The sequence below is a fragment of the Podarcis pityusensis genome (genome assembly GCF_964106645.2).
Source record: "Podarcis pityusensis genome assembly, chromosome: 17".
Classification (NCBI taxonomy): Eukaryota; Metazoa; Chordata; class Lepidosauria; order Squamata; family Lacertidae; genus Podarcis; species Podarcis pityusensis.
The window spans coordinates 4031209-4054827 of record NC_138042.1 but is presented as its reverse complement, the minus strand read 5'-3'; the positions used below and the strand labels follow the sequence as shown (position 1 = coordinate 4054827).

The following is a 23619-nucleotide window of genomic DNA, read 5'->3' as shown; positions in this document are numbered from 1 at the left end:
GCCCCCACCCTCATCTTCTAGAATTGCTGGGTTTTGCGTGGAAATGACAAAAATAAGCTGTACCTGTATTTTATTTTTAAAGGAAAGAAAAACATGCCCCAATATATCTAAGACACGATTTAATATGCAACATGTTTCAGGCCCAGCAAACCTTCTCTCAGGGATCTACAAAAAAATCCCCTGAAAATTGTTTTCAGAAATTCTGGAAAACAAAGCTGAGACCCTCAACCCATATGTTTCCAGAGAGTGACCAGAATGTGGGAAAGGCACTTGGGGCCATAATTTGGGGCTTATATTTGAGCCAAAGTTCAGGTCTAGAACATATGGTAATGTGTCTAAATCTCTCTGTCTCTGTCTGTCTGTCTGTCTGTCTCTCTCTCTCTCTCTCTCTGTGTGTGTGTGTGTGTGTGTGTGTGTGTGTGTGTGTGACCAAGCATGGCAGAGCATCACTCATTCACTGTTGTACAAACAAACAGGGAAAACTCCAACATTTCTATGATGAGGGCAGAGATAAGACTTTTAGATCAAAAAGGCTCTATAAGTCAAGTCTCCCTTTACATTTCACACAAACATCCTTGCAGTCTCAGATTTCATTTTAAAACACCTTAAGGCTTGATTGTGTGGGCAACACTGGGTAAATTATCAGAGGGCATTAAACAGCTGAGAATGATTTCCAGTTTAAGAGGGCAGTATTTCAATGCTCTACATAGCTCCTTGCACATCCCCAAAGAAAATAGCTCAAGTTGAGGAAGTAGAGGGGAGCCCAGAAAAACTGGGGGGCCAGGTGCAGCCCCCACAGTTCTGACTGGCAACCTAAGTGTATGCTGGCATGCCTGGATTTGGAACTGCTTGTAACCACAATTTTGAACATGTAATAATATATGTACCCAGACGAATAAAATGTTAAGGTGCGGGAAATGAGATGTTTTGCAATACAGAATGTCAAGTGGAGTGATGCAACGTAATTAAGAAGGTTTGACTGTTAAATGGCCTAGATGGGAGAAACGTCATTCTCACACAATCAGCAATAAGCATCTTGAAATCAGTACTTCTGTGCAAGTGTTTGAAACAGGCCAAAACCACAACAGACATACTGGAATCGAGATGATACTTTGGTGGATTATAAGATACCACTGAACTAAGAATGGGACTTTCGCTCTTATGTCAAGACTATTGCATTAATGAATACCTTTATATGCAAGAAGACATGAACAGTCATGCTCATACTTGCAACCAGTGATTTGTGGCACTGGGGAAAAATTTGCTCCCCCTTTGTCCAATATCTTGAAGTTTGCTCTCCACTTCCTCTGGGACATCAGAGATGGTCCTCAGTAGAGATGGGACAAGGTGGTTTCTGCTAGTTAAGACAGACACCTTTGCTCCCATGAAAGCCTGGTTTCATGGAGGATTTGTTCTTCAAAAAGTGTCACTTGTTTCCATTCCTTGAGCCAATATGGAGTGTTTCATGCAGCTGCTCTTCAAACAAACAGTCTGATTAAGGTCCCTCTGGTGTGTGCCATCCATTTTGTTCCTGTTCTGTTTATGGCAGTATGCTAACTGTGAGGGTTAAAATCGTGGCGATTATAAGGCGTAGGACAAGAGATTTTGGTGCCTCAAGCAGGAAATCCAAATGGCTAATTAACATGGGAATCCCCTGGGAATCTTCCACATTAAAATGAATAGGAGAGTCCCAGTGGACTGTCTCGCCCAGTGGACTGTCTCGCACATAGACCCTCTCTCTGAGTCTCCAAATCTGCTGCCGAAATGGCATCTAAAATCCATAGTTGAACAGCAGGTGCCAACTTATCCCCCACATTGAGGGGGCACAGTCATGCAACATGTCACACAACATGTCACATAATGCCAGCGGGCGGGGGCGGAGCATGTGGAGGGCGATCTCCACGCTTGCTCGTTCCAGCCCCCGCCCGACTTCTGGGCTGCCAGGCTGCAGCTGGGATGAGCAAAGCAAAGATTGCCCAAGCTTGTCACAGCCACTGCCTGGCTTCTGGGCTGCCGTGCAGAGGCTGAGGCTGGGGCACTTGGAGGGTGACTGACGGCTGCGGGGGCAGCAGCCCCCTCAGTATTGGGGTGGCACTGCCCCCTGCCCAAAAATACTGGGGGAAATGAAGCCCCCTCCCCCCCTTTACCCAGCGCAATTGGCTATCTCTGTCAGTGGCAATGGGATCCATATTCAAGTTAAATGCCTGGAGTATCCCATTTCAGAACAGAGGGCAGGCCATAGTTAAGCACCTGACTTCATCATTTAGGGAAATGGATCAAGGCAAGCACTACCTGTCCTCTTTTGATCCTGGTCTGATATGGGTGTGACCTTTAGACGTGTGCAGATGTATAAACTTACCCTGCCAACTTTGTGCTCAGCAGTTGTACAGGCATCAATGAATGTCTGAGCAATGACAGTCAAGTTGGCGTCCACATTGTCAGAGACACGCACATCAAAAATGAACTGTGGGTTCTTGAGTGTGTTCACCCAGAAGCGCAGCAACAAACTAAGGAGAAGAGGGAAAGGCAGAAACCAAGTTAGCAACTGGCTGGCTGTCTTCAGCCCTTCTGGTGGAAAATGTTCAGTCTCTACAACCCACTGTCCCAGTCTCAGCTCCTACTGCCGCCATCCATTCCCAGCCAATGCTGCCTTAGCAACCCTGTGTCCACCCCACCTGTTTGTTTTCCAGATGTGCAGCGTCTCTGGCTCAGTGACCCCGTGCCGCGCTGCTAGCTCATCCAGCAGGTCAAACAGATACTTGACAGCAATTGGTACTGGGCGGTTCACACTCAGGACAGCCTGGAACACATCATCCACAAACTTCTGTAGCGTCCCCTTTGGAGAATAAATGGAAAAAATAGGGGATTAGAGACACATAGGTGCACTGCTGAGACAGCCAGGAATCAGCCACATAAATAACAGCATGTTTCTACAGCGTCCTGCATTGGCAACAGAGCAATCTGGTGTCCAAATACCTTTTTTTTTTGTACAGACTGACAGAAACTGCTCCTGAAAGCATAACACGGGGAGTCCCTTTTTCCTTCCTTGAAAGAACTTTAAACCAACAGCTAAGCCTATAGATCTGGGATCTCATCTCCAGTAGACCCCTCCAGCCCATTCCATTCTCAAAACAACAACTGTCATGCTCTCAGGAGCATCTAGTCTTAAATACATTTCCAACATTACTGTATTATAGCCCCAAACTGAATATGGATGGAAAAGTTTGACTTATATGGAATGGAACTTGCCAAGGACAAAACAAACCCATCTGCCAACAAACTAGTTTCAAAATTGTCAAATAAATTGAACTGGTTGTTTATCCTTCAGTTTAGAGGACTGTATGAAGTATCTTTGGCAACTGCCTTAGGCTAAGAATCATCACACACCAAACAAACAAGATTTAACCTGTTCAACTGTTGATGTGTTGCATATGTGACAAAAAAATTCCTAGAGTAGTCAATATACAGCTGTCCACTTAACCCTATTCTAACCTCTTAATTTAAATTGTTGGCAACTGGACCTGGGACCTCATGGTGAAACGCAGGTAAGAAACAAAGCAGCAGCAGCAGCAGCAACAACAAGAAGCACAACCAGAACAAGGTTCTATTCTATATTGTATTAAGTATTAATCTTGGGGTACTTCCAAGAGCAGTGTCTACAGCAGCCTTCCTCAAACAGATCCCCTCCCGATACTGTTGGACTCCAACTCCCATCGGCTCCAGCCGGCAGTACCAATAGTTGAAGTGATGGAATTTGGAGTCCAACAGTATCTTCAGGGAAAGTCTAGTCTACAGGAACTGCAAAATACTGTATGCCTATAACCAGTGCTTTTTCCCCCCAGGGGGAATTCAAGAGTATACAGTACCAGCACCTCTTTGTTCTTGTTGTTAAAAAGTGTGGCACTTACTGTAACAACTTTATGGTACCAGAGCCTCTTTTTGTTGTTGTTAAAAAGTGTGATACTTCTTGGTGAGTACCAGCACCTATTTTTCTAGCAAAAAAGCACTGCCCATGACAGATACACAAAACTTTTCATCTGCACTGCTTGCAGGCTGGGAGACAAGGCCCTTGTGATTTCTAGATGTGGCAGCCAACATTTTCAGATTTACCATGTCAAGGAACCCAGGAAATATTCTAGGGCAGTGGCTCTCGAACTCCACTCATCCCATTCCTGGGCCACCTGAAAATTGCTGAGGGCCTTGGTGGACAACAATTGCTTTCCTGCCTGTTGTAAGCAAGTGTAATGCACTGAGCTAGACGCTATATGATTTTCAACTGTATTTTTATTTCTTCTTTTGCTTCTTCAATTGTATTTTATTGTGTTACAACTTGAACTCCACAGAATTAATATGAAAAATCAATACAATATTGAATGTGGACACAGCATGGACCACCCAAATGAAGCTCAGAGACCACTGGCAGTCCATGGACCATGGTTTGAGAAGCCCTGTTCAAGGGCACCTAGTCACGTTCACGCAGGGAAATGTGTCTGTCATTATTGATATACTCACGGAAGAAATCCTGATTAGGCTCTGAAGAATCCCACTGCTCTAAAAGGGCTGGTATAACTGGAGAATGGCTGAGGAGGGGGGGAAATGCTTTCCCTCTTACCTTCATGGAAAGCAAGCGGGTGAGGTAGATCTCAGGAATTGCCTTGGCACGCTCCCGAAGGCTGCTGCGCCGCTCTTGCTGCTGTTTTGTGAGTTCAGGCTCTTCAGATGGCTTTACCAGGTGCCAGAGGCGTAGCCCCCCATCCTCACCATCCTCTAGCATTGGAGTGTCTGCAAAGAGCGCAACAGGATTCATTACAATGGAAAATGGGGCAGTCCACTGGGCAGCCCTCAGGGCACCTGCCTGTTCTGTGGACAGCTGAGGCAACTGTGAGGGCCCCAGTCATGGCTACCAGCAGCAGCAGCAAACAAAGGTGTGAGATAAATGATGATGCCTGCAAGAAGGAAGGAGGAGGCCCGGGCCCAGTGGGAGGCTTGGTGGGACTGACATGGCCTGTACACCCACACCCCCAAGGAATAAAGGAAGCAGCACAGAAGTTTGGGAACTTTTTATCATGGCCAAGTGCAGAATATTCTTCTGTAATGCAGAATCTAAATGGCTCTCACATAAACAATGCTATCATTTGAAGGTTTTTTGGGGGGGGGGGTGTAAAAGGGAGCCAAAGAAGTATCTAATCCTCCAGGTGGCAAAGAAAAATCTAAAAAAATGTTTAGAGTTTCTGTTAAAGGTCTACAAAAGCAACACACACACACACACACACACACACACACACACAGGCCTTTCCTCAACCACCTCACACTCTTAATTCCAGTACCTCCCTAAGAAGTTTCCAGTTTGTCTGCCTCTGGCCCTGTGCACCTCTTGTTGCCACTCCCAGAGCATTTATAACAAATGTCAATCTGTGCTCTTCTTTCCTAGACTAAAAGAAGACTAGAAAAAACTTGACTCCCTTGTTTGCAAAACAAAAGGCCTCTATAGATACAGAAATAAAACAAGCTTATTCTCATGTGATAACTTGAATTACCATTATGTACAAAAGGAGAAGGAAGAAACATCTACAGGCATTAATTTTAGAGTCTCCTGGTCTGGAGCTTTTCCATTACTTTTTCAGGCTAGAAAATTAAGGAACTCTTCACACACATTACAAAAAAAGGGCTAAGGTGCTTCCCTCCATGAACAGGCAAGAGACTTCCCTACCCAACCTATGACACACACACTGCAGTTGAGCTGCACTGCTCACCATTTGTGCCCATAGTTAAAACCACATCTCTTTGCAGTGTACAAGTTGCTGCCAGTTGCAGAGAGGAGGGGAAAAGGAGGTTGCTCTACTGCATGGGAGAGCAATGGCTCAAGGAAGAGAGAGACAGGCAGACTCACTTTCTCCCGAAAAGAAGTTCTGGCTGGTGCCTTGGGAGACGTCATTGTGAAGGCGGGGAATGAGGCCAACTGTGGCCCCATCTGGAACCTGGGGAAAAGAGGAAGGACAGTAAACAAGAAGGTGAGAAATTGTTCCCAGCACCATGAGTCTCCTGCCAGAAGCAAAACGTGGAAGCCCTGCATTGCAGACACGGTCAGGGTAGCCAATGTGAGGCCCTCCAGATGCTGCTGGACTACAACTCCCATCAACCCTGACCACTTGCCATTCTGTCTGGTGCTAATGGGAACTGGAGTCTGGAGGGCACCACGTTGGCTACCCGACTCCATACTCCCTCCCTCCCTGCTTCTACCACTCAGCTGCATCCCACCCAACCCCATACCTTGTAATGTTGTAGAGTGTTGAGTCTCTTCCATTGGTTCTGCGTGATGGAGGTCAGATCCTCATCCGAAAGAGTCAGGTGGCCAGCAACGCCTGAGCGCCACTCTGAGGAAAGGAAGAGTGGCAGGTGAGGGTCTCCTACTTCCACCCCCTGCCCCCAAATCTCCACAGCAAGCCCAGGACAACTTCATGTTGGCCTCTCTCAAAATGAACTAAACATCCTCAACAGGTTTTGGTCCTTCCTTATCCAAAGGAAGACCCACAGATTGGGGTGGGGGGTGGGGAGTGGAGAATGGAGAATGGAGAATGAAGAATGAAGAATAAGACTCCTTACCCAAGTCAAGGGAGTGCACCGAGGGGCGCTGGGAGAAAGGGACGCCTTTGTAGACCTGGTCCAAGATTTTCTCCTTCACTTGAGTGATGGTGTCTGTATCAAGGACACGGGCTGGGATGCGCTGAGTCTCACCCGCACCACCTGGGCCGCCCCCCCGCACCAGGACAGTCAGGTTGAGGGGCCGATACTCCACGTCTTCTCTCAGCAGCCGCCCATCGTTCAGTGTCCGTTTGGCCTTGCCTGTCACAGCATCCACTGGGCCCTTGTCCACCTGGTACTTAATGGCACGGAACAGCATGTACAGGGGCTCACCAGCCACCTCCTTCATTGGAAAACACAGAGGAGGAGGGGAAGGAATGAGAAGGATGCCTGGGCTCCAGAGTCACTACAGTCCCTGCACTGCACTTAACAACCCCACACCTGCACAGCTAGAAGTAGGAGCCTCAAAATCATACATTTTTCTACCAGACCCACCATCACGACAGTGTACATTTTTGGAAATTCCAAGCAAAGTACCAAAAAAGCACAGGTGGTGGTGCTGGCCACTTAATTCAGTTCTCAAGTGAAGCTTGAAGAGAAAGATCCAATCCACTGAGACGTTTTCCTACACACATTTCCTATGAAAGCTGATGTAGTGTCCTGGCTAGAGTGTCACACAAGACTTAATAAGACCCAGATTCCTATTTATCCACAAGCATTTACAGACTGGCCTTGGGCCAGGCACTCTCTTGCTCAGCCCAACCTCCCTCACAGGACTGCTGAGAAGATAAAAGGGGGCAGGGAAACCACATGTGCCTCTTCAAGCAGCATAAAAGTGCAATAAATAAATGAATATAATCACTTGCACAAGGTGGATTGCACTCCACTCTGAATTTAAGTATGTTTGGATAGGGTACTCTGGGTTGTTCTGCCTTCAGCATCAAAATGTCTTGGGCATGCCCTGGACTAGCTGTGGGACGAGAGAGCATGATAAAATGTTTACCCCTATGAAGCCTCAACAAGCCACAGGACTAGGCAAGAACAATTAGCAGGAGAGTGAGCACTTGTGGAAAAATGTGGGGCAAGTTTGTTCCCCCACCTTCAACCAGGTCTCCTCCTCCTGGCTGCACCTCCCACCTTAGACATGAAACATGAAATTTATTACGGTCAGAGACCAGCTTGAGAAACACAAATGGAACTACAATCCCAATAGCAAAACAAACATTTAAAACAATATACAACAATGGATTTTAAGTTTAAAAGTGCAAAGTCCCACCTTAGACGCAGAAGGCATCATCCAAACAGGCTTTACAACTTACCCTGAGATAGGAGTAGAGGCAGATGGACATCCAGTTGGTCAGCAGCTTCTCTACCATGGTCTCTGTCCTGCAGGACAGTTGAGGAGCTAAGTAGAGTTGCTAGCGTCCCCCCTCCCCACTCATGCCAAGATATGCTACCAGCTGTGGCACAAGATGGTGACAGCAATCCTTTGCCCACAGTTTTAAATTCAAAGCTCTGTTCTGCAGGATTAAGTAGAGTGGTTATGAAATAATAACTTGTGGTACCTTAAGATGAATACTTTTTTAAAAACAGGTACTGAGGGCCCTTTTGATGGAAAGTAAGTTTAAGTGTTGCTGTTTATAAGAACATCAGGACAGTCTCTCAACATATATAGAATGCTTAAACCTAGTTCAAGGAACTGCTTTCTGTTTAGAAGTATAAAAAACTTGCTGTTTTAATATAAAGCAGCAAAATTAGAGTTTTTGAAATGCTCCTCATCTCTAATTTATTTCAGCACTTTTGTGTTTTGAGGCATTCCAGTTTAAGCATTAATTACCTTGTGGACATAAAACACCAGCAAAATATAACAGGTTTTTTTTGGCGGGGGCAGGGCATTGCATTCTTCAGTTCTGGCAGCAAGCCAGGTGGATTAATTCTGGCCAGGCAAATAAAAATTCTTGCCAGTTGGCAGCCCTCACCAACTGTGAAAGCATCCACCCCCCCCCAGGGGAAGGAGTGGGAGAAGGCACCTATGGGGACTTCTTGGAACAAGGACATCTTTCCCCACCTCCACAATGCCCCATCCTGAACACAGGGCCTACCTGCGAAGCATGAGCTTGGCATTGCGGGTGACGCAGTGGGCAGCAAGATCACTCAGCAGAGTCTGCATGATGTCTGTAAGATACTCCAGGCGCCCATGAAGAGCCAATGAGAGCAGTGATGCTGTATGACATCGATCCCGCTGGGAGAAGGTAGGCTGGGCCTCAAGAGTTCGGATTAACTGGGAACAGCAAGGGAAGACTCTCATCACCTCTGCCAGAATCCTCACACAACCCGTTCAGTCCTACTCCTTCTCCAGAGCAGGAAACATAACTCGGGGCAGATGTTGTGTGTCTTCTTCATCCATTCATACAGCAGAACAAAACCCCTAAAGCACGCACACACATAAACACCCCGATGGTCTGCTGAACTACAGCTCCCATCCTTCCTGACCATTGGGCCATGCTGGCTGTGGATGATGGGACTTGGAATCTAGCACCATGTGGAGAGTGCCAGGTTCCCCATCCCTGAGCAAGGAGGTGCCAGAATGCGACCCCCAGAGGTTATCAGCACACATTTACATGGCCTAAATGCAGGAGGAGACTTTCAGAAGCAGCTGCTCTCGAACTGAAGTCTCTCCATACTGTATCTCCACCTACTGTTCAGTACAACTAGAATTGTGCTCCTTAAGGCACTCGCTCTCTCAATTTATCTGGAAATTAAAAAAGGTACACGGCTGATCTTGCATTCATATGCATTCATACACAGACAGAAAACCCCAAAAATCTCCACTTACAAGAAACCTCTCCCCCCACTCCCAATGCCCCCAAGTATGGCATAGCACTGACCCTCTAGCTCAGCCACTTTCTGGACCCTTCCCTCTTATCCCCCCAGATCACCCACCGTCAGCAGGAAGACTTTGCTGTTCAGCAGATTGGAGAGTTGCCCCAGGCCCTGCTCCACTGTGGCACGGCGCCCCTCGGGCAGATCCAGCACACGCCGCAACGGCACGTCCCCCTGAGCCGGGAAGAAGACCCGCTGGGTGTAGGTGTTGTAGTCCAGGAATGGGATCCCTGACCCCTCCAGCTCCCCGCTCAGGTCAGTCATTTCCGTCATCAGGTCTGAAGCAAGCAGGGGGTTGTGTTGGGAGACGGGTGGGAAGGCAAGAATGAAGAGAGGGGTGGAGAGGAAAAGCAAAAGAAAAGCGTGAGCAACACACAACCATTACATTAGGAGAAAAGATCCCCGTTTGATGGAATTCTTTACCCAAATACGTAGCTGTTAGCGATTCTCAGCAAACATCCTTCTGCAATTCATCTCAAAACAGCTTCCTTTTTGAAATTCTGGAAATGTATCCCTTCAGGAAATACCCTTTGAACTCTGTTCTTGTGCATCATCATCAATCAATCATTATACAGCCACAGACTCATTAAATCCTGCACATTTAAACTAGGAACGGGGAACCTGTGGCTTTTGGGGTGTTGTTGGTCTCCAATGCATATCAGTCCCAGTCAGCACAACCAACGGGTCAGAGATGAAGGGAGATGAAGTTCAACAACATCTGAAGGGCTACTGGCTCCCCAACTCTTGGCTTTGAACAGCCCAGCACTCAGAAATTAGGCAAGTGAAATTTGTCTCACCACCTCCCTCCATGTCACCTGCTTAATTTCTGTGCCCCAGACTGCTGCTTATAATTACGAGAGTAGGGTTATTACAAGGGGGTGGAGGGAGTGATAACACAACCTTGTTCCTAGTCCTCCGTATCATTCAGGTATTATTCAGAAAAGCATAGTTTCACTTCCCCCACCCTCCTCAAGCTGTTCCTTCGTCTATTTCGTGCCACTGCTCTCCTGCCTGTGGCTCAAACTCACCTCCTCCCTCCTCCATACTTGCTCCCCCCCCCCATTCCATACCAGTGAATTCCTTGCGGCACTGGTCCCCAACGCTGATCTCCATGTTCTCAAGCTGCACCAGCACTTTCTTGTAGTCTCGTAGGGCTTGCTTGCTCTTTCGCCTGCCAGGATGAGGGGAGGAGCAACACAGTTTTTACAGAAGCAAGGATTTGGGGGGCGGGGTTGAAGGAAACAAGGCAACGTTTCATCCCCCTCCCCCTGAAACATCGTAATGTTGATACCTGTACATGAGGATGAGCAGCAGCACTACAAAAGCCAACACGGCTGCCCCCACCCCCAGCCCAATTTGGGCTTCCGGTGGGAAACGGGAGGGTGGCTCAGTGTCATAGCGAACTCGGCCAAGATCCAGGCGCAAGTTTCCCATCTGCACCTGTAAAGGGACAACGACAACACAGAAATATGACTCCAGAGAGGTGGCCGGATTTGTCTGTAGCAGCAAAACAGCAAAGTCTTGTGGCGCCTTAAAAACTTACAAATATACTGGGGCATAAGTCTTTGTGAATCAAAATCCAGTTCAAATGATCAACTGAAATCATTATGGAATTTGAAGAATTCCGTCTCCTTTGCCCTGTTCACCCTCCTGCCAGATGTGTTTAACACTCCCCTCCCCCCATCATCCGTGACCACTGGGCATGCTGACTGGGCTGATGGGAGTCCAACAATATATAAAGAAGGGCCATTCCAAGCCTGCAGATCTAACTGTATACAGCAGGAGATTCCATACTTTTCAAAGACAAAACCTAACCCTAAAACAGTTGTTCCTACTACTATGAGGAAACCTCAGCTTGCACTGATAGTTCTCTCCTCTTTGTTTCCTGACAAGTCTCCCACAATCTACTGAAAAGTTCTGACCTACTATTTAATTCAGAGGCACAGTGAAGCATAAGATTGGGGCATGATAGCCAGCAAGTTTCCACAAGCTTTTAGCCTACTTAAGGGGAATGTGTTTGCTTCAGTGTGTTTTGACCGGCTGAATCCAAATCTGTCTGTATCTGACCAATGCATTTTACTCTCTGCCCAGGGTAGCCACAAAGAGTGTAGACACCAACTCTTGCTGTTGCTGCCACACTGCTTAACCTGTTTTGATGACATTTTGAAGGCAAGCCTAATAATTAACACAAAGCTTTTTAGATGCCTAAGTTGGGGGGGGGGTGTGGAATCACAAAATGGCAACCACTTAAAAAATTATTTTGGGCAACACCAAAACTATTTACAAAATATGATATGAAACCAATTGTAGGACATTAAACAAGGCACAGTTTGGTGTGCAAACCAACCTTCTGTGACACTGGGATGTTGAGAAAATGGACATTTAAAATCCCATATGTCAGCCAAAAGCCTTACGTCTAAAATAAAATTGAAATATATACTCTATTTTGTAATCTGAACAAGGAAAGGTAAAGAGCTACAAAAACAGTATATGATGTTACACTAAAACAATTCCTAGCTGTTTTTTGTATCTGCTTTACATCAGCATGTTAACATTTTTGAAGATATAGGAGAGCCAAAAATAAAAGGATTCTATGACCTTTTTTATAGCAACAAAACTGTTTCGTTCCTTGAAGTTTTCAAATAATTTAAACCAGCCAATGGGGGGGGAGGACTGAAGGTATGTTACATGCACATAAAAAATGGACAGAAACAGGTAAAAAATGCATTTCTGAGCACTGATCCCACACAGGGCGTGGCCTGCAAGTCTGCAAAAGCAGCCACCACCTCTGGGTCAGGGTTTAGCAATCCTGATCCCAGTCATCAACCAAGTGACTTTTGGTTGGAGCAGGAAAAGGAAGGACACATAAGCAGGACCTCACAACTCCATTCATTATCTCCTTAATACCTTTGCACACACAGTAAGGCCACATAAAGGATTCTAAATTTGATCTTGATCACTAAGTACATATTTACACTACATAAACCAGTTTAAGCCACTCCCTCTCCTCAGGGAATTGTTTGTTATGGGGTTGGGATCTCCAACAACAACCTACCAGGAAAAAGCCACAGCAACGGCAGTTAACACAGGCATAAAACCAATATAGCATTACTGTGCAGACCTTTGATTCCTGTACACACTCTCTGGGTGGAGTGGGAAACTTGACTCTGGTAGCTACTAATTTGTCATTATGCAAACTACAAGGGTGTGAGCTTATATATGCACTTTAAACAAGTTACATTCTTAGTAAGAGAGGTAGGGTTGCCTGATAAAATCTAGGCCACGCAGGAGGTCTTTCCAAAGTTTCAAGAGAGGAAGAACTTTCCCCATTACAAGGGGAATCCCAAAGAGGTTAACTCCTGCATGCAGCCTATCTCTCCCTTCCCTACAACCTACTCACAATGAACTCTGGGAGCACAGAAGAAGCATTAAGTGGCTGTGGGGGCTGCAGTGGGGGTTCACAGTACAAATGGGTCAGTGTTAGGGTCTTGACGGTGCAGATGCTGTTGCCAATGATGACCCTCACTTCGTTCTTGCTGATGCCAAGGGTCAAGCCTTCTCCCTGCAGGGCAGCAGAAAGAGAGAAAGAGGCAAAAGGTGAATTTCCCTGTATGTACACACAAGTTGAAGCAGCGCTGCTGGCCAGCAGAACCCCATATCCCCTTTGCTTCCAAGCTAGACACTGTAATACCAGCCCAATACCTTCTGATCTCACCATTAGGCATAAAGACAGACCCAGCCAATTGCCCAAGAGCTCATCAAGAGAAGGCAAGGCAAGAACTTCACGTGCTAATAGCTAAAGAAGCAACACTAGGCATTCACAGTTTGTGACCCATCAAGCCAAATGCAGCCATCCAATGATGCCATAAATCTACCCGTTTTGCTGCCTGCATAAGACTGGCCACCCCCTCCACACAAACACCATCAAAAGGAGGGGGGCTGAGAGGACAGCTGGCCACCAAGATAGGGCTGTTGGGCTGTGCTCAATAGGTAGACTGAAAGTTGTGAATGCATGAATTGCAGTACCGTTTTCTAAACTTATTTATACTATATTTATACTAATTCAGAAAATAATTGCGCCCCAGAAAACGTTAGTGCAATTCATGCATTCACAACCTGCAGTCTACTAGTATTAATTAGTACTAAAAGTAGGTATTATCCATATATAGGGACATGGGTGGCGCTGTGGTCTAAACCACTGAGTCTAGGACTTGCTGATCGGAAGGTCGGCGGTTTGAATCCCCACAACGGGGTGAGCTCCCATTGCTCGGTCCCAGCTCCTGCCAACCTAGCAGTTCGAAAGCACGTCAAAGTGCAAGTAGATAATAAGGTACTACTATGGTGGGAAGGTGCTCTGGTTCGCCAGAAGCGGCTTAGTCATGCTGGCCACATGACCCGGAAGCTGTACGCCGGCTCCCTCGGCCAATAAAGCGAGATGAGCGCCGCAACCCCAAGAGTCGTCTGCGACTGGACTTAATGGTCAGGGGTCCCTTTACCCATTACCTATCCATATATGTGTATATGTGTATAGGTGTGTGTGTGTGTGTGTACACACAAACATGTATACACACAAACATATACTGTACATACACACATACATATATTTCTTGAACAGTTCCCGTAGCAATTATTATTATTTTATTTATTAAAGTTCTATCCCACTCTTCATCTGAGGATCACAGGGTGGTTTACAATTTAAAAACACAAATATACATAACACATAGGGTTGCTATCTTTCAAAAAGCTGGGTTTTTTTAAAGTTTTGCCCAAAGTTGTTGAGCCTTTTTTTTTTTTTTGCAAAATCAGGTACAAAAACGAACTTTTTGAACTTTTTTAAACCATGTGTCTGGATTTTTCCAGACATTTCAGCAATTTACATCCCAACGCTGTTTCCGACGAGCAAATCCTGGCGATGTCCGGGAAATTGCAGATGTATGGCAACCCTATAACCTAGTAACAAAAAAACCCAATAACCCCCCCAGTTATTCACTGAAGCAGCAGAACAGCCCTATTAATGTACTGCCTCCTGACATCCTGACTTTCTAGTCAGCTAGAGGTTGGAGGTTGGGGATTGTAGGGCAGCATATTGATAGTTAACTTACTATACAGTGATACCTCTGGTTACGAATTTAATTCGTTCCGGAGGTCTGTTCTTAAGCTGAAACTGTTCTTATCCTGAGGCGCGCTTTTGCTGATGGGGCCTCCGGCGTGCGATTTCCGTTCGCATCCTGGGGTAAAGTTTGCAACCAGGAGCGGCTACTTCCGGGTTAGCGGAGCTCGTAACCTGAAGTGTTCATAACCAGAAGCATTTGTAACCAGAGGTACCACTGTATTGTATTTTTACTGCCAGTGAGGGGGAGAAGTCCTTGTGTGATCTTTGGCCTCAAGTGCCCTTGGGTACAATGACCATTGATTTGGGGGCAGGGTCACCACTTCCTGCTCTGCCTCAGATAGCAAAATACCTTGAGTGGGCCTTTATATTTGCAGACGGTGGCTTGGCTTTTCCAAGCTGCAGTTCAGATCTCTCTTCTGGCATGCAGTCAATGCAAGACTGCTTCAAATCAAGACCACTTCACTGCAATTGTGTGTTCAATAAATCCACATACAGGGCACCAATGAGGATTTGCAGGTCTTGGCAGCAGCATAAAAGGGCAGCTGAGCAAGTTTTAGGGTAGGAGTAAGAAACGCCCCACTCAGTATCACTGTGCTAGGAAGCAAAGGAGTGATTATTGCATCCTAGGGACTCCACTCCCCACTTCCAAGATCTTACCTCACCTTAATATGGCCACTCACCTCAATGTCCAAGACATTGCCAGGTTTAAGACTGAAAGGACGTCCAGTGGAATCCCGCCCAGGCCAGCGCAGGTGGGGATTAGGCTTGTAGGAGAAATTCTGGCCCCCACTGGCATTGCTGAAGGGGACATGGAGTCCATCCAGCTCAAAGCGAAGATGTCGGAAGCGGGCATTGGGTGGCACAGCAGGTGATGGGCAGAGGAGAAGGGTGGACGAATTGGCGCAACAAGGCTCCCAACACTGTGGAGATGCAAGAAGGGAGAGGGAGGGAGTGAGAGACCCCTGAATTGTAATTCCCAAGCCAAAGCATTCCTTTCCTCCCTGCACTCACCTCCAACATGTCTCCCACCTCAGCACAGGGGTGGGGTGGAGCTGGGGTCAGTGGGATGTGGGGGCCCTGCAAGGAGTCGCAGGCTCTTTTCTCCCGGCTGCTTCCACTTGCCATCTCCTCTGGCTCCAGGATGGCTTTGATGAGTGGCTGCTGCACCACATCCAAATTAGTCCCTTTCACATAGATGATCCGTCCGCCCCTGGAGAAACACAGCACCCAGGAAGGTGAGATGTGGCTGAAGCAGTGGAGGGCATGCCACCCGTGGGTTTGACACAGGCACTACAGTCACAGGAACATAAGAGCGGCCCTGCTGGTTCAGACCAGAGGTCCAAACAGATTCCCATGGGAATTTCACAGCTGCAGGGGTCCACGTGTGACCCTACTTTTGCTTTGCCTCCATTTCCTCCTCAGATGCCTGACTCCCTTAACCATCTCTGTCCTTCCACCTGCTGCTCCTTATGCATCATCATCACCATCATCTTCATCATAATTTATTTGTACCACACCCATCTGGCTGGGTTTCCCCAGCCACTCTGGGTGCCTTCCAACAGAGATTAAAAATACATTAAAACATCACACATTAAAAACCTCCCTAAACAGGGCTGCCTTCACATAACACCGGTCCTGATAGACCTGCCTTGGCTCCCAGTACATTTCGGAGCACAATTCAAAGTGTTGGTGCTGACCTTTAAAGCTCTAAACGGCCTCGGTCCAGTATACCTGAAGGAGCATCTCCACCCCCATCGTTCAGCCCGGACACTGAGGTCCAGTGCCAAGGGCCTTCTGGCAGTTCCCTCATTGCGAGAAGTTACAGGGAACCAGACAGAGGGCCTTCTGCGTAGTGGCGCCCGCCCTGTGGAACGCCCTCCCTTCAGATGTGAAGGAAATAAGCAGCTATCTTCTCTTTAAAAGACATCTGAAGGCAGTCCTGTTTAGGGAAGTTTTTAATATTTAATGCTGTATTGTTTTTAACACTTGATTGGAAGCTGCCCAGAGTGGCTGGGGAAACTCAGCCAGATGGGCGGGGTATAAATAATAAATTATTATTATATAAATTATTATTCAGATGTCTTCTAAACATCAGGTAGTTGTTAATATCTTTGACATCTGGTGGGAGGGCATTCCACAGGGCGTGCGCCACCACTGAGAAGGCCCTCTGCCTGGTTCCCTGTAACTTGGCTTCTCACAGTGAGGGAACCGCCAGAAGGCCCTCAGCACTGGATCTCAGTGTCCGGGTAGAGCAGTGGTATGGTATGTCCCTCCCAAAACACCTACTCACATCCAAATTTCACTCCCTTCAAAACTTAACCTTTGAGTTATTCCTTTACTGAGTCCCCTCAAGTTAAAGGAAGCCCAGGGACCCATAGCTACATCTGCAAACATTCAGCCTGAAACCCCTGCACCTCTTTCAGAATTTAGCACCAAACCTGACAGAACATCATTCACGTTTTAGCCCTTGCTGAGCTGATTACAAATAAAAAATAGCCAGCACATTCATGCATGCATATTGATTTGCACTGGGACTGTAATGTCTCTCCCCCCATCCCAATTCAATATATTTGGTTATAAAAATGAAGATGGCAAGGCCAGTCACCCATCTCTCCTTGTAGAAGGGGAAGACTTAAAGAAAAACACAGATATACGCATTGTGGTATATGCATACATCATTTTAAAACAAAGTAAGCTTGGTCTTTTTGCAAAACTACATTTTTTAACTGCAGCAAACTCATGTAGATTTAATTGACTGATGAATCAATATTTTATTTAACTGGGTGACAGCTCTGATCATTCCCGCTCCCCTACATTCTTTTTACCCATGGAAGCTGGTGAGTGGGGAAGCCGCAGTGAGTTGGGGGTTGGGTGTGTAATGGAAGGTCTTGCCCCGCAGCTGGCGCTCAGCCCCTTCATACTGGACCCAGACAGACACCTCTTGTGGCTTGAGGCTAGCACTGGTACGACAAACGATGGCTCCTGGTTGCACAGGCTCCTCGCTGTTGAGAGAGCAAAGACGTTAAGTGAAGGCTTGAGGCAAAACTAGTAGAGAAAAGAAGAGGAGGAGGAGGAGGAGGGTCAAAGTCAGGGGGCGATGAAAAAAGCCACACCACTTACAGAATACAGGGCAGCGCCCCTACGTAGGCAGCAATCTCAGTGCCTGTCAGAAGTTCCTCCCCAGTGATGGTGACTCGAGTGCCCCCAGCCATGGGGCCAAGCTGGGGGTGCAGATCAAGAAGGGTGGGGTCCTGGGGAAAGAAGCACCCATTAGGCCTGGGGACAGGGGTTAGGTTCACATATTATACTTTATGCGTACAGGCAGGAAGTTGCGGCCACAAGCCTCCCCTTCACCATTCCCCCCCCAAGTGACCTGGAGGAGGACTTCAGCAGCTTTCAATTTTGCTCTTCCAAGGCCTTGTCTTGTTGCCTGAACAAGGGGTCGTGGCTTATGACCAGCTCTGGTCAGTTTCAAAACAAGTGAACTCCCAATTGTGATTTCTGAAGCTGGCTTCTTAAAACTAACCAGAGTCTGGCAGGGGTGCCAACTTGAATAAAATATCGGGGGGGGGGGGAGGTAAGCCCCATCTCACATAAGCAATCACAAGACATGGTGCACGCACACCATTTGCATGGCAATGCCCATCCAATTTGCAGGGCCTGGCTCCCTCAAATATTTTATTGGGGGGTGGCAAAGGGACCTAGGGCCCCTAGGAGCCGGTTCCTATAAACCAGAGACCTGGGTTTGGGCAACATGACAAGTCAAGATTCAGTGAAAATGGGAAAGGGGGTGGGAAGTTGCCATAATCCGCCTTCCAGCTGCAAGGGGAGAAAGGGAAGTGGGAGAGAAGCCCCTGAGCTTGAGGCTCACAGGGGCTCCTTCCTGCTCATGTATATCTTGCTAAACCATGGCTTAAATGGGACATGCTTGTGTGTGTTGCCAACATCTGACTTCTCCCTCCCGTTTCCCTCCCAAGTAGTAGTGACATGGAGGAAGTTTACAGTGTTAGGGAACCACTAGGAGCAAATACGCTTATCTCTGGCCTGGTCCCCCAGTTCCAAGCTAGAGTATTTCCCTAGACCCACCCCTTGGGCATCCGCCAGTCCTTTGTAAGATACTGACCTGATAAGTGAAGTGAGTCTCAGAAACCCCTGGCGGACGGTCTCCTACAGTGACCTGGACAGGGCCAGATAAGCCTCGCTTTCCAGGAGAAACATGACACACAATCCTGTAGAGAACAGCAGAAAGGCCCTGTCATGAAGGAGCCTGCCAAAGTCCATGGCAGACATTTTGAAGAGCAAGGACAAAAGTGATAGAGCCGGTGGGCCAGAAGAGGAAGAAGAAGCAAAACACAGCACTAAGGAGACCATCCCATAAACTCAACCATTTCTGCTTGCCTGATAGAATGATCTCCCTTTTCCTCCCCTATGTGCTGTTCTGGGGGGTTCTCCCGACCCTGCAGAGTTAATCTGGGGGAGGTGTGGGAGAAGCCCCATTGCGCTAGCTAGAGTCCTTGTACTGGCTTCTTGCAACAGAACCGGGTAGTTGAAACTGACTGAACAAGTCTACTCTGAGTAAAACTTAGTTGAATACCACCCATTATGTGTTTCAGTTCCTGTGCCTAGCGTTTACTTGAACATGAGAGGCCAGAGTTCAAATTTAGCTCAGAGTGGTGCGAGGCCAAGCTTTCTATTTTGTCCTCAGCCCTCCATCTGAAAAGTGGGAGTCGTGACTAGCCTCTCTCTCGAGGCTGGCAAGGAGGAATGCTATTCAAAAAAACTAAGCATTCAGATAAGCTAGAGAAACTGCTATAAAGCGTAGGGGCTTTTTGGTTTAGGGAGGAGAAATGATTAAAGACAGACAATATGAAGGCTTAAAAAGATATGGATTAGGTAAGGAAACTGAGCAGATAAGTTTTCTCCAGCTCCCTTGTAATGCTAGAATTTAGTGCCTTCCAATAAAAGTGACTGGCAACAAGTTCAGGACAGGCAACAACATGTAAATTAATTTATGGAATTTGCTGCCACAAGGTGCATTGAATGGCACTACCTTGGTAGGCATTACAAGAGGCTTAGGAAAAAACCATAGCAGGATAGATGAATAAAGGCCTCTGTTTGGAAGCTCCCAATCCAAAAGTATCAAACCACCATGTGTCAGTTGCTAGGGAAAGGGCTACTCCCTCCATGCCCTCCTGGTCGCTGTGGGAAGAAACAAGACGCTAGACCTTGTGGTGAATTATGATGTGTAAGTTGGCTTGATTCACTTTTGTACACTATCCTGAATAAGGAAAGGAGGCTAAGAAATATTTTAAAGAGATGAAGCAGGCTACTGGCTCAAACTCCTCACATTTAATGAAAATCAGTAGAATGCTACACAGTAAACATTCAATAACACATGCAACTGATATAGCTTGCCATGCATCATAGCAAATAAAACTGATATGCAAACCAGTGAAACAAAATAGTTTCCTCAGCCGCAACTCTCTTGGTTGGAATTGGTTGCTCTCTGTAGCCCTTAATAAAAAGCTGGTTTTCAATGTTTTACACTGGAGAGCCATGCCCTTCTCCCAGGCCTCCTTACCTGGTAGAAACCAGATACTGAGCTCTATCAGGGATGCATGGCAGTCCAGCCACAGTCACAGTTTTGGCCACATCCTCAAAGCGACGGCCGAGGTTGGATCCTGTCACTGTGAGAGTCAGGCCCCCCTCCAAGGGTGCAGTGATGGGGTGAATCTAGAAAACAGGAATATTTTATTAGCAGCATTTATGTATTTCCCAGTTCCCTGGGCAGCTTATAAAAATAATAAAAATCGTGAGGATAAAAAACAACCAACAGATTCCAGTTTTTTTACAATTCAGCATAAAAACGTCTAAAAAAACAACATAAAGGAAAACACAGCATCATTATAAGAATACAACTGACCTAAAATTCAGTGGATTCAGCAACTTGCAACTGAAAAGCCTGGAGTGGAGGCTATGGGAAAGTCTTCACCCAGCACCAAAAAGACCATAAAGCCTGGCAAACCTGTGTGGGGAGGGCATTCTGAGAAGGCCCCTTTTCTCAGTGGTCACCCATTACACCTCATTTAGTAGTAGCACCCAGACTGGGCATTATAGTACCAAACCAAGTCCTCCCTGATGCAGATTGAACTAAAAGATACAAAAAGCACTGGCAGCAGACTAGAGACTAGTTGGTTTACAGCAAGAGTTCTCTCAGGCAATAACCTAGTCTACCAGATATATCTTGGAATCATAGAATCATAGAGTTGGAAGAGACCACAAGGGCCATCGAGTCCAACCCCCTGCCAAGCAGTTGACAGACTGCGAAGGAAGTAGATGCACAGAAACCAAGTACAGGCTGATGCCTAGTTTCCATTGAGCAGGTATTAAGTGGACAACTTCACACTGCAGGTCAAGGGTCACATATCTGAATACTCACAGCACACACTCTCTTGCTCACAGAAAACTGGATGTCAGGATGAAAGCTATACCAGAACCCTTCTCCCTGACATGTCAGTTTTCTACATTTAGAAAAACTTTTTCTATGGAGAAGCATTCAGTGGTGTGCACTATCAGCAATCTGAACAGAACAAGCACTGGTACTGCTTATTTCATAAATTTTATATACTACTTGATTGTGGAAAAACAAAAACCTCCAAGTCATTTACAAAATGGTTTCAGTTTTTTGTCCAAGTTAGCAGAAGTGGGTTCTAGTCAGCTTCCCAGCTCAAGTTCTATACAAAAACTTCCCAAGAAACGGACCAGCAGTTAACCAGAGCAGCAGACCTAACTGTGCTGATCCTCACCGAGTGGATGACGGGTGATGGGCAAGCAGCCACGTCAGTTTTGGATGGGCACAGGTCCTCATAGATGCAGCTGGCCACCTCTCCTAGCTGGCACCAAACGCAGCGGAAATGCTGGGGAGCAGCCTTGCAGCGGCTGCAGTCAGAACGGCCAGCAGAACAGTTGTACAAAGTCACTGGAGAAGGAGGCAAGAAGGTAAGCAGTGAATATCAGATTCAAGTCATACTGTTAATACTGCCTTTTCCAGACCAGCAACAGTTCATTCCTAACCCAGGGAAGGCAGGAAAGTGCAAGACTGCAAGGCCTTGAGCAACTCAAGGGTAGTGGTGGAACATATCCAGGGTTTAGTATACCCTGCGCTGATTTTCTAAAAAGAAATTGCACCAAGAAAACCTGAATTGCGCAGCCTGCATCAACTATGCAATTTATTTGCTTGTTCTGCATAATCATTTACATGGGGTTTACTATTTTGCCTGATTTCTTCTGGTTTTGTTATGGTGGGGAAGGGCACAGCGTTGCACAGGGCACTGAAGGTGCATCTCCAACCACTGAAAATCTTACCATCCCCAGGTCAAGCTTTCAAGGCTCTGTGCATAATTGTTTAAGCATCTTTCTGCAGCTGTAAGGGTTAGAAGTCTGCATTCTTCCTTTCGAAATTTAAAAAACAGGGGATTTCATGAAACTGAATCCTGCACCCAGTACCACATTCTGCACTCCCTGTTGAATTGTGGCACACACAAAGGCAGAAGCACAACTATATATATATATATATATATATATATATATATATACACACACACACACACACACACACACGCATACATATAAAATCCAACCTCCACAGGTTATCATCCCTTACCATGCAGGTCTCCATGGCTGTCAAGGCGCCGGTCTTCCCCCATCATGATGTAGAGAGGGACATGTAGCTCAGGGGCAGGCTGTGTGTAGTTATATGCCTGGGGCAGGCACTGCACACGACGGGATGTTCCCCTGTCCCCTTCTTCCAGGGATGCTGGAACCACAACCGGGGTTCCCTCCACTTCCAGTACACAGGAGAGTGTCACTGGGGCCTGAGGATGAGGACAGGGTGAGACAGGGCCCTGCACGCCACACCTGCTCCCTCCTTCCCCAGTCCTGCCACAAAGTCTGCTCACTCTCAGTCCTGCTCTCCCTGCCCTTTCGTTTGCCAGTCCTAACACAGAGGGGCAATGCCAACCACTTCTGTCATGGCAAGCTGAAGCTCCTCAGAGGACAGCAAAGGCACGACTTGCATACAAATAACTGGTATGTATGATGCTGCAGGTACTTATTTATTTATTTATTTTCCCTCTATGGAGCTTAAGGTGGCATACGGGGTTCTCCCCCTCCTCATTTAATCCCCACGACAACCCTGTGAGAGGCCAGGCTTAAAATATTAAAATAGCACTCAAGCACACGTCTTCAAATTCCTAGCTCCTTTGCAAGACCGATCTGAAACATGTTCAAACCTCCACAGTTCCCCACAAAATCTTGGGAATAACGTTCTGCAGAGGAGCTGGGGGAACAAGTGAGCCTCCAGATGTGGCTGGACTGCAGCTCCCATCATGTCTGACTATTGTCTGTGATGGCTGCAGCTGATGGGAATTGTAGTGGAACAACATCTAGAAGGCCACCAGTTCCTCATCCCTGGGGTACGGATTCCCTTAAAAGTTATGAACATGCATACAAAAATGACAGCTTCTTGGGTACTTAGATGTGGCAGACTCAAGTGCATTTTAACTTTGAAATGAAGAGCCCCTTGTGTCCCAAGAGGTCTTGTCAAGCCCTGTTTCCTTTCACACAGAGACACACCAGTAGCTTCTAGGACTTTTAATCTTGTCACTTACCATCAACAAGTGCAGATTCCAGGCTACCAGGTTCAGTGGCATTTTTACACCAACAGGAATCAGGTGGGTCTCACCAATGCCCCCCACACTGGGGCAGGCAGCTGCACCACGGGGCTCTTCAGAAGTTAACTAGGAGACACAGAGGGCTTAGATGCAGAAACATTTCTCCCATTCTTCCCCCCACGAACATAATTTATTCTGGAAAGTAAGGAGGGACCTGCTATACCTGGGGTAGGCAACCTAACGCCCGTGGGCCAGATGCGGCCCAATCACCTTCTCAATCCGGCCCACGGACGGTCCAGGAATCAGCGTGTTTTTTCATGAGCAGGATGTGCCCTTTTATTTAAAATGCATCTCTGGGTTATTTGTGGG

At 46.9% G+C, this 23619-nt stretch overlaps 1 protein-coding gene across 1 annotated transcript in view; it reads right to left on the bottom strand.

Annotated features, from left to right (window-relative positions):
* Positions 1 to 23619, bottom strand: part of PLXNB3 (plexin B3) — a gene marked incomplete at its 5' end in the record, with an annotated part of 46039 nt that overhangs the window by 5228 nt on the left and 17192 nt on the right. The window contains 21 exons of the mRNA XM_080988540.1: positions 2360 to 2507; positions 2676 to 2836; positions 4613 to 4782; positions 5891 to 5978; positions 6271 to 6374; positions 6604 to 6925; positions 7902 to 7968; positions 8685 to 8863; positions 9526 to 9743; positions 10536 to 10636; positions 10757 to 10905; positions 12866 to 13027; positions 15259 to 15498; positions 15590 to 15788; positions 17404 to 17580; positions 17699 to 17829; positions 18702 to 18807; positions 20160 to 20311; positions 21385 to 21557; positions 22242 to 22452; positions 23248 to 23376. Coding sequence (XP_080844666.1) covers positions 2360 to 2507; positions 2676 to 2836; positions 4613 to 4782; positions 5891 to 5978; positions 6271 to 6374; positions 6604 to 6925; positions 7902 to 7968; positions 8685 to 8863; positions 9526 to 9743; positions 10536 to 10636; positions 10757 to 10905; positions 12866 to 13027; positions 15259 to 15498; positions 15590 to 15788; positions 17404 to 17580; positions 17699 to 17829; positions 18702 to 18807; positions 20160 to 20311; positions 21385 to 21557; positions 22242 to 22452; positions 23248 to 23376 — 3387 coding nt within the window. The remainder of the gene's footprint in view (positions 1 to 2359; positions 2508 to 2675; positions 2837 to 4612; positions 4783 to 5890; positions 5979 to 6270; positions 6375 to 6603; positions 6926 to 7901; positions 7969 to 8684; positions 8864 to 9525; positions 9744 to 10535; positions 10637 to 10756; positions 10906 to 12865; positions 13028 to 15258; positions 15499 to 15589; positions 15789 to 17403; positions 17581 to 17698; positions 17830 to 18701; positions 18808 to 20159; positions 20312 to 21384; positions 21558 to 22241; positions 22453 to 23247; positions 23377 to 23619) is intronic.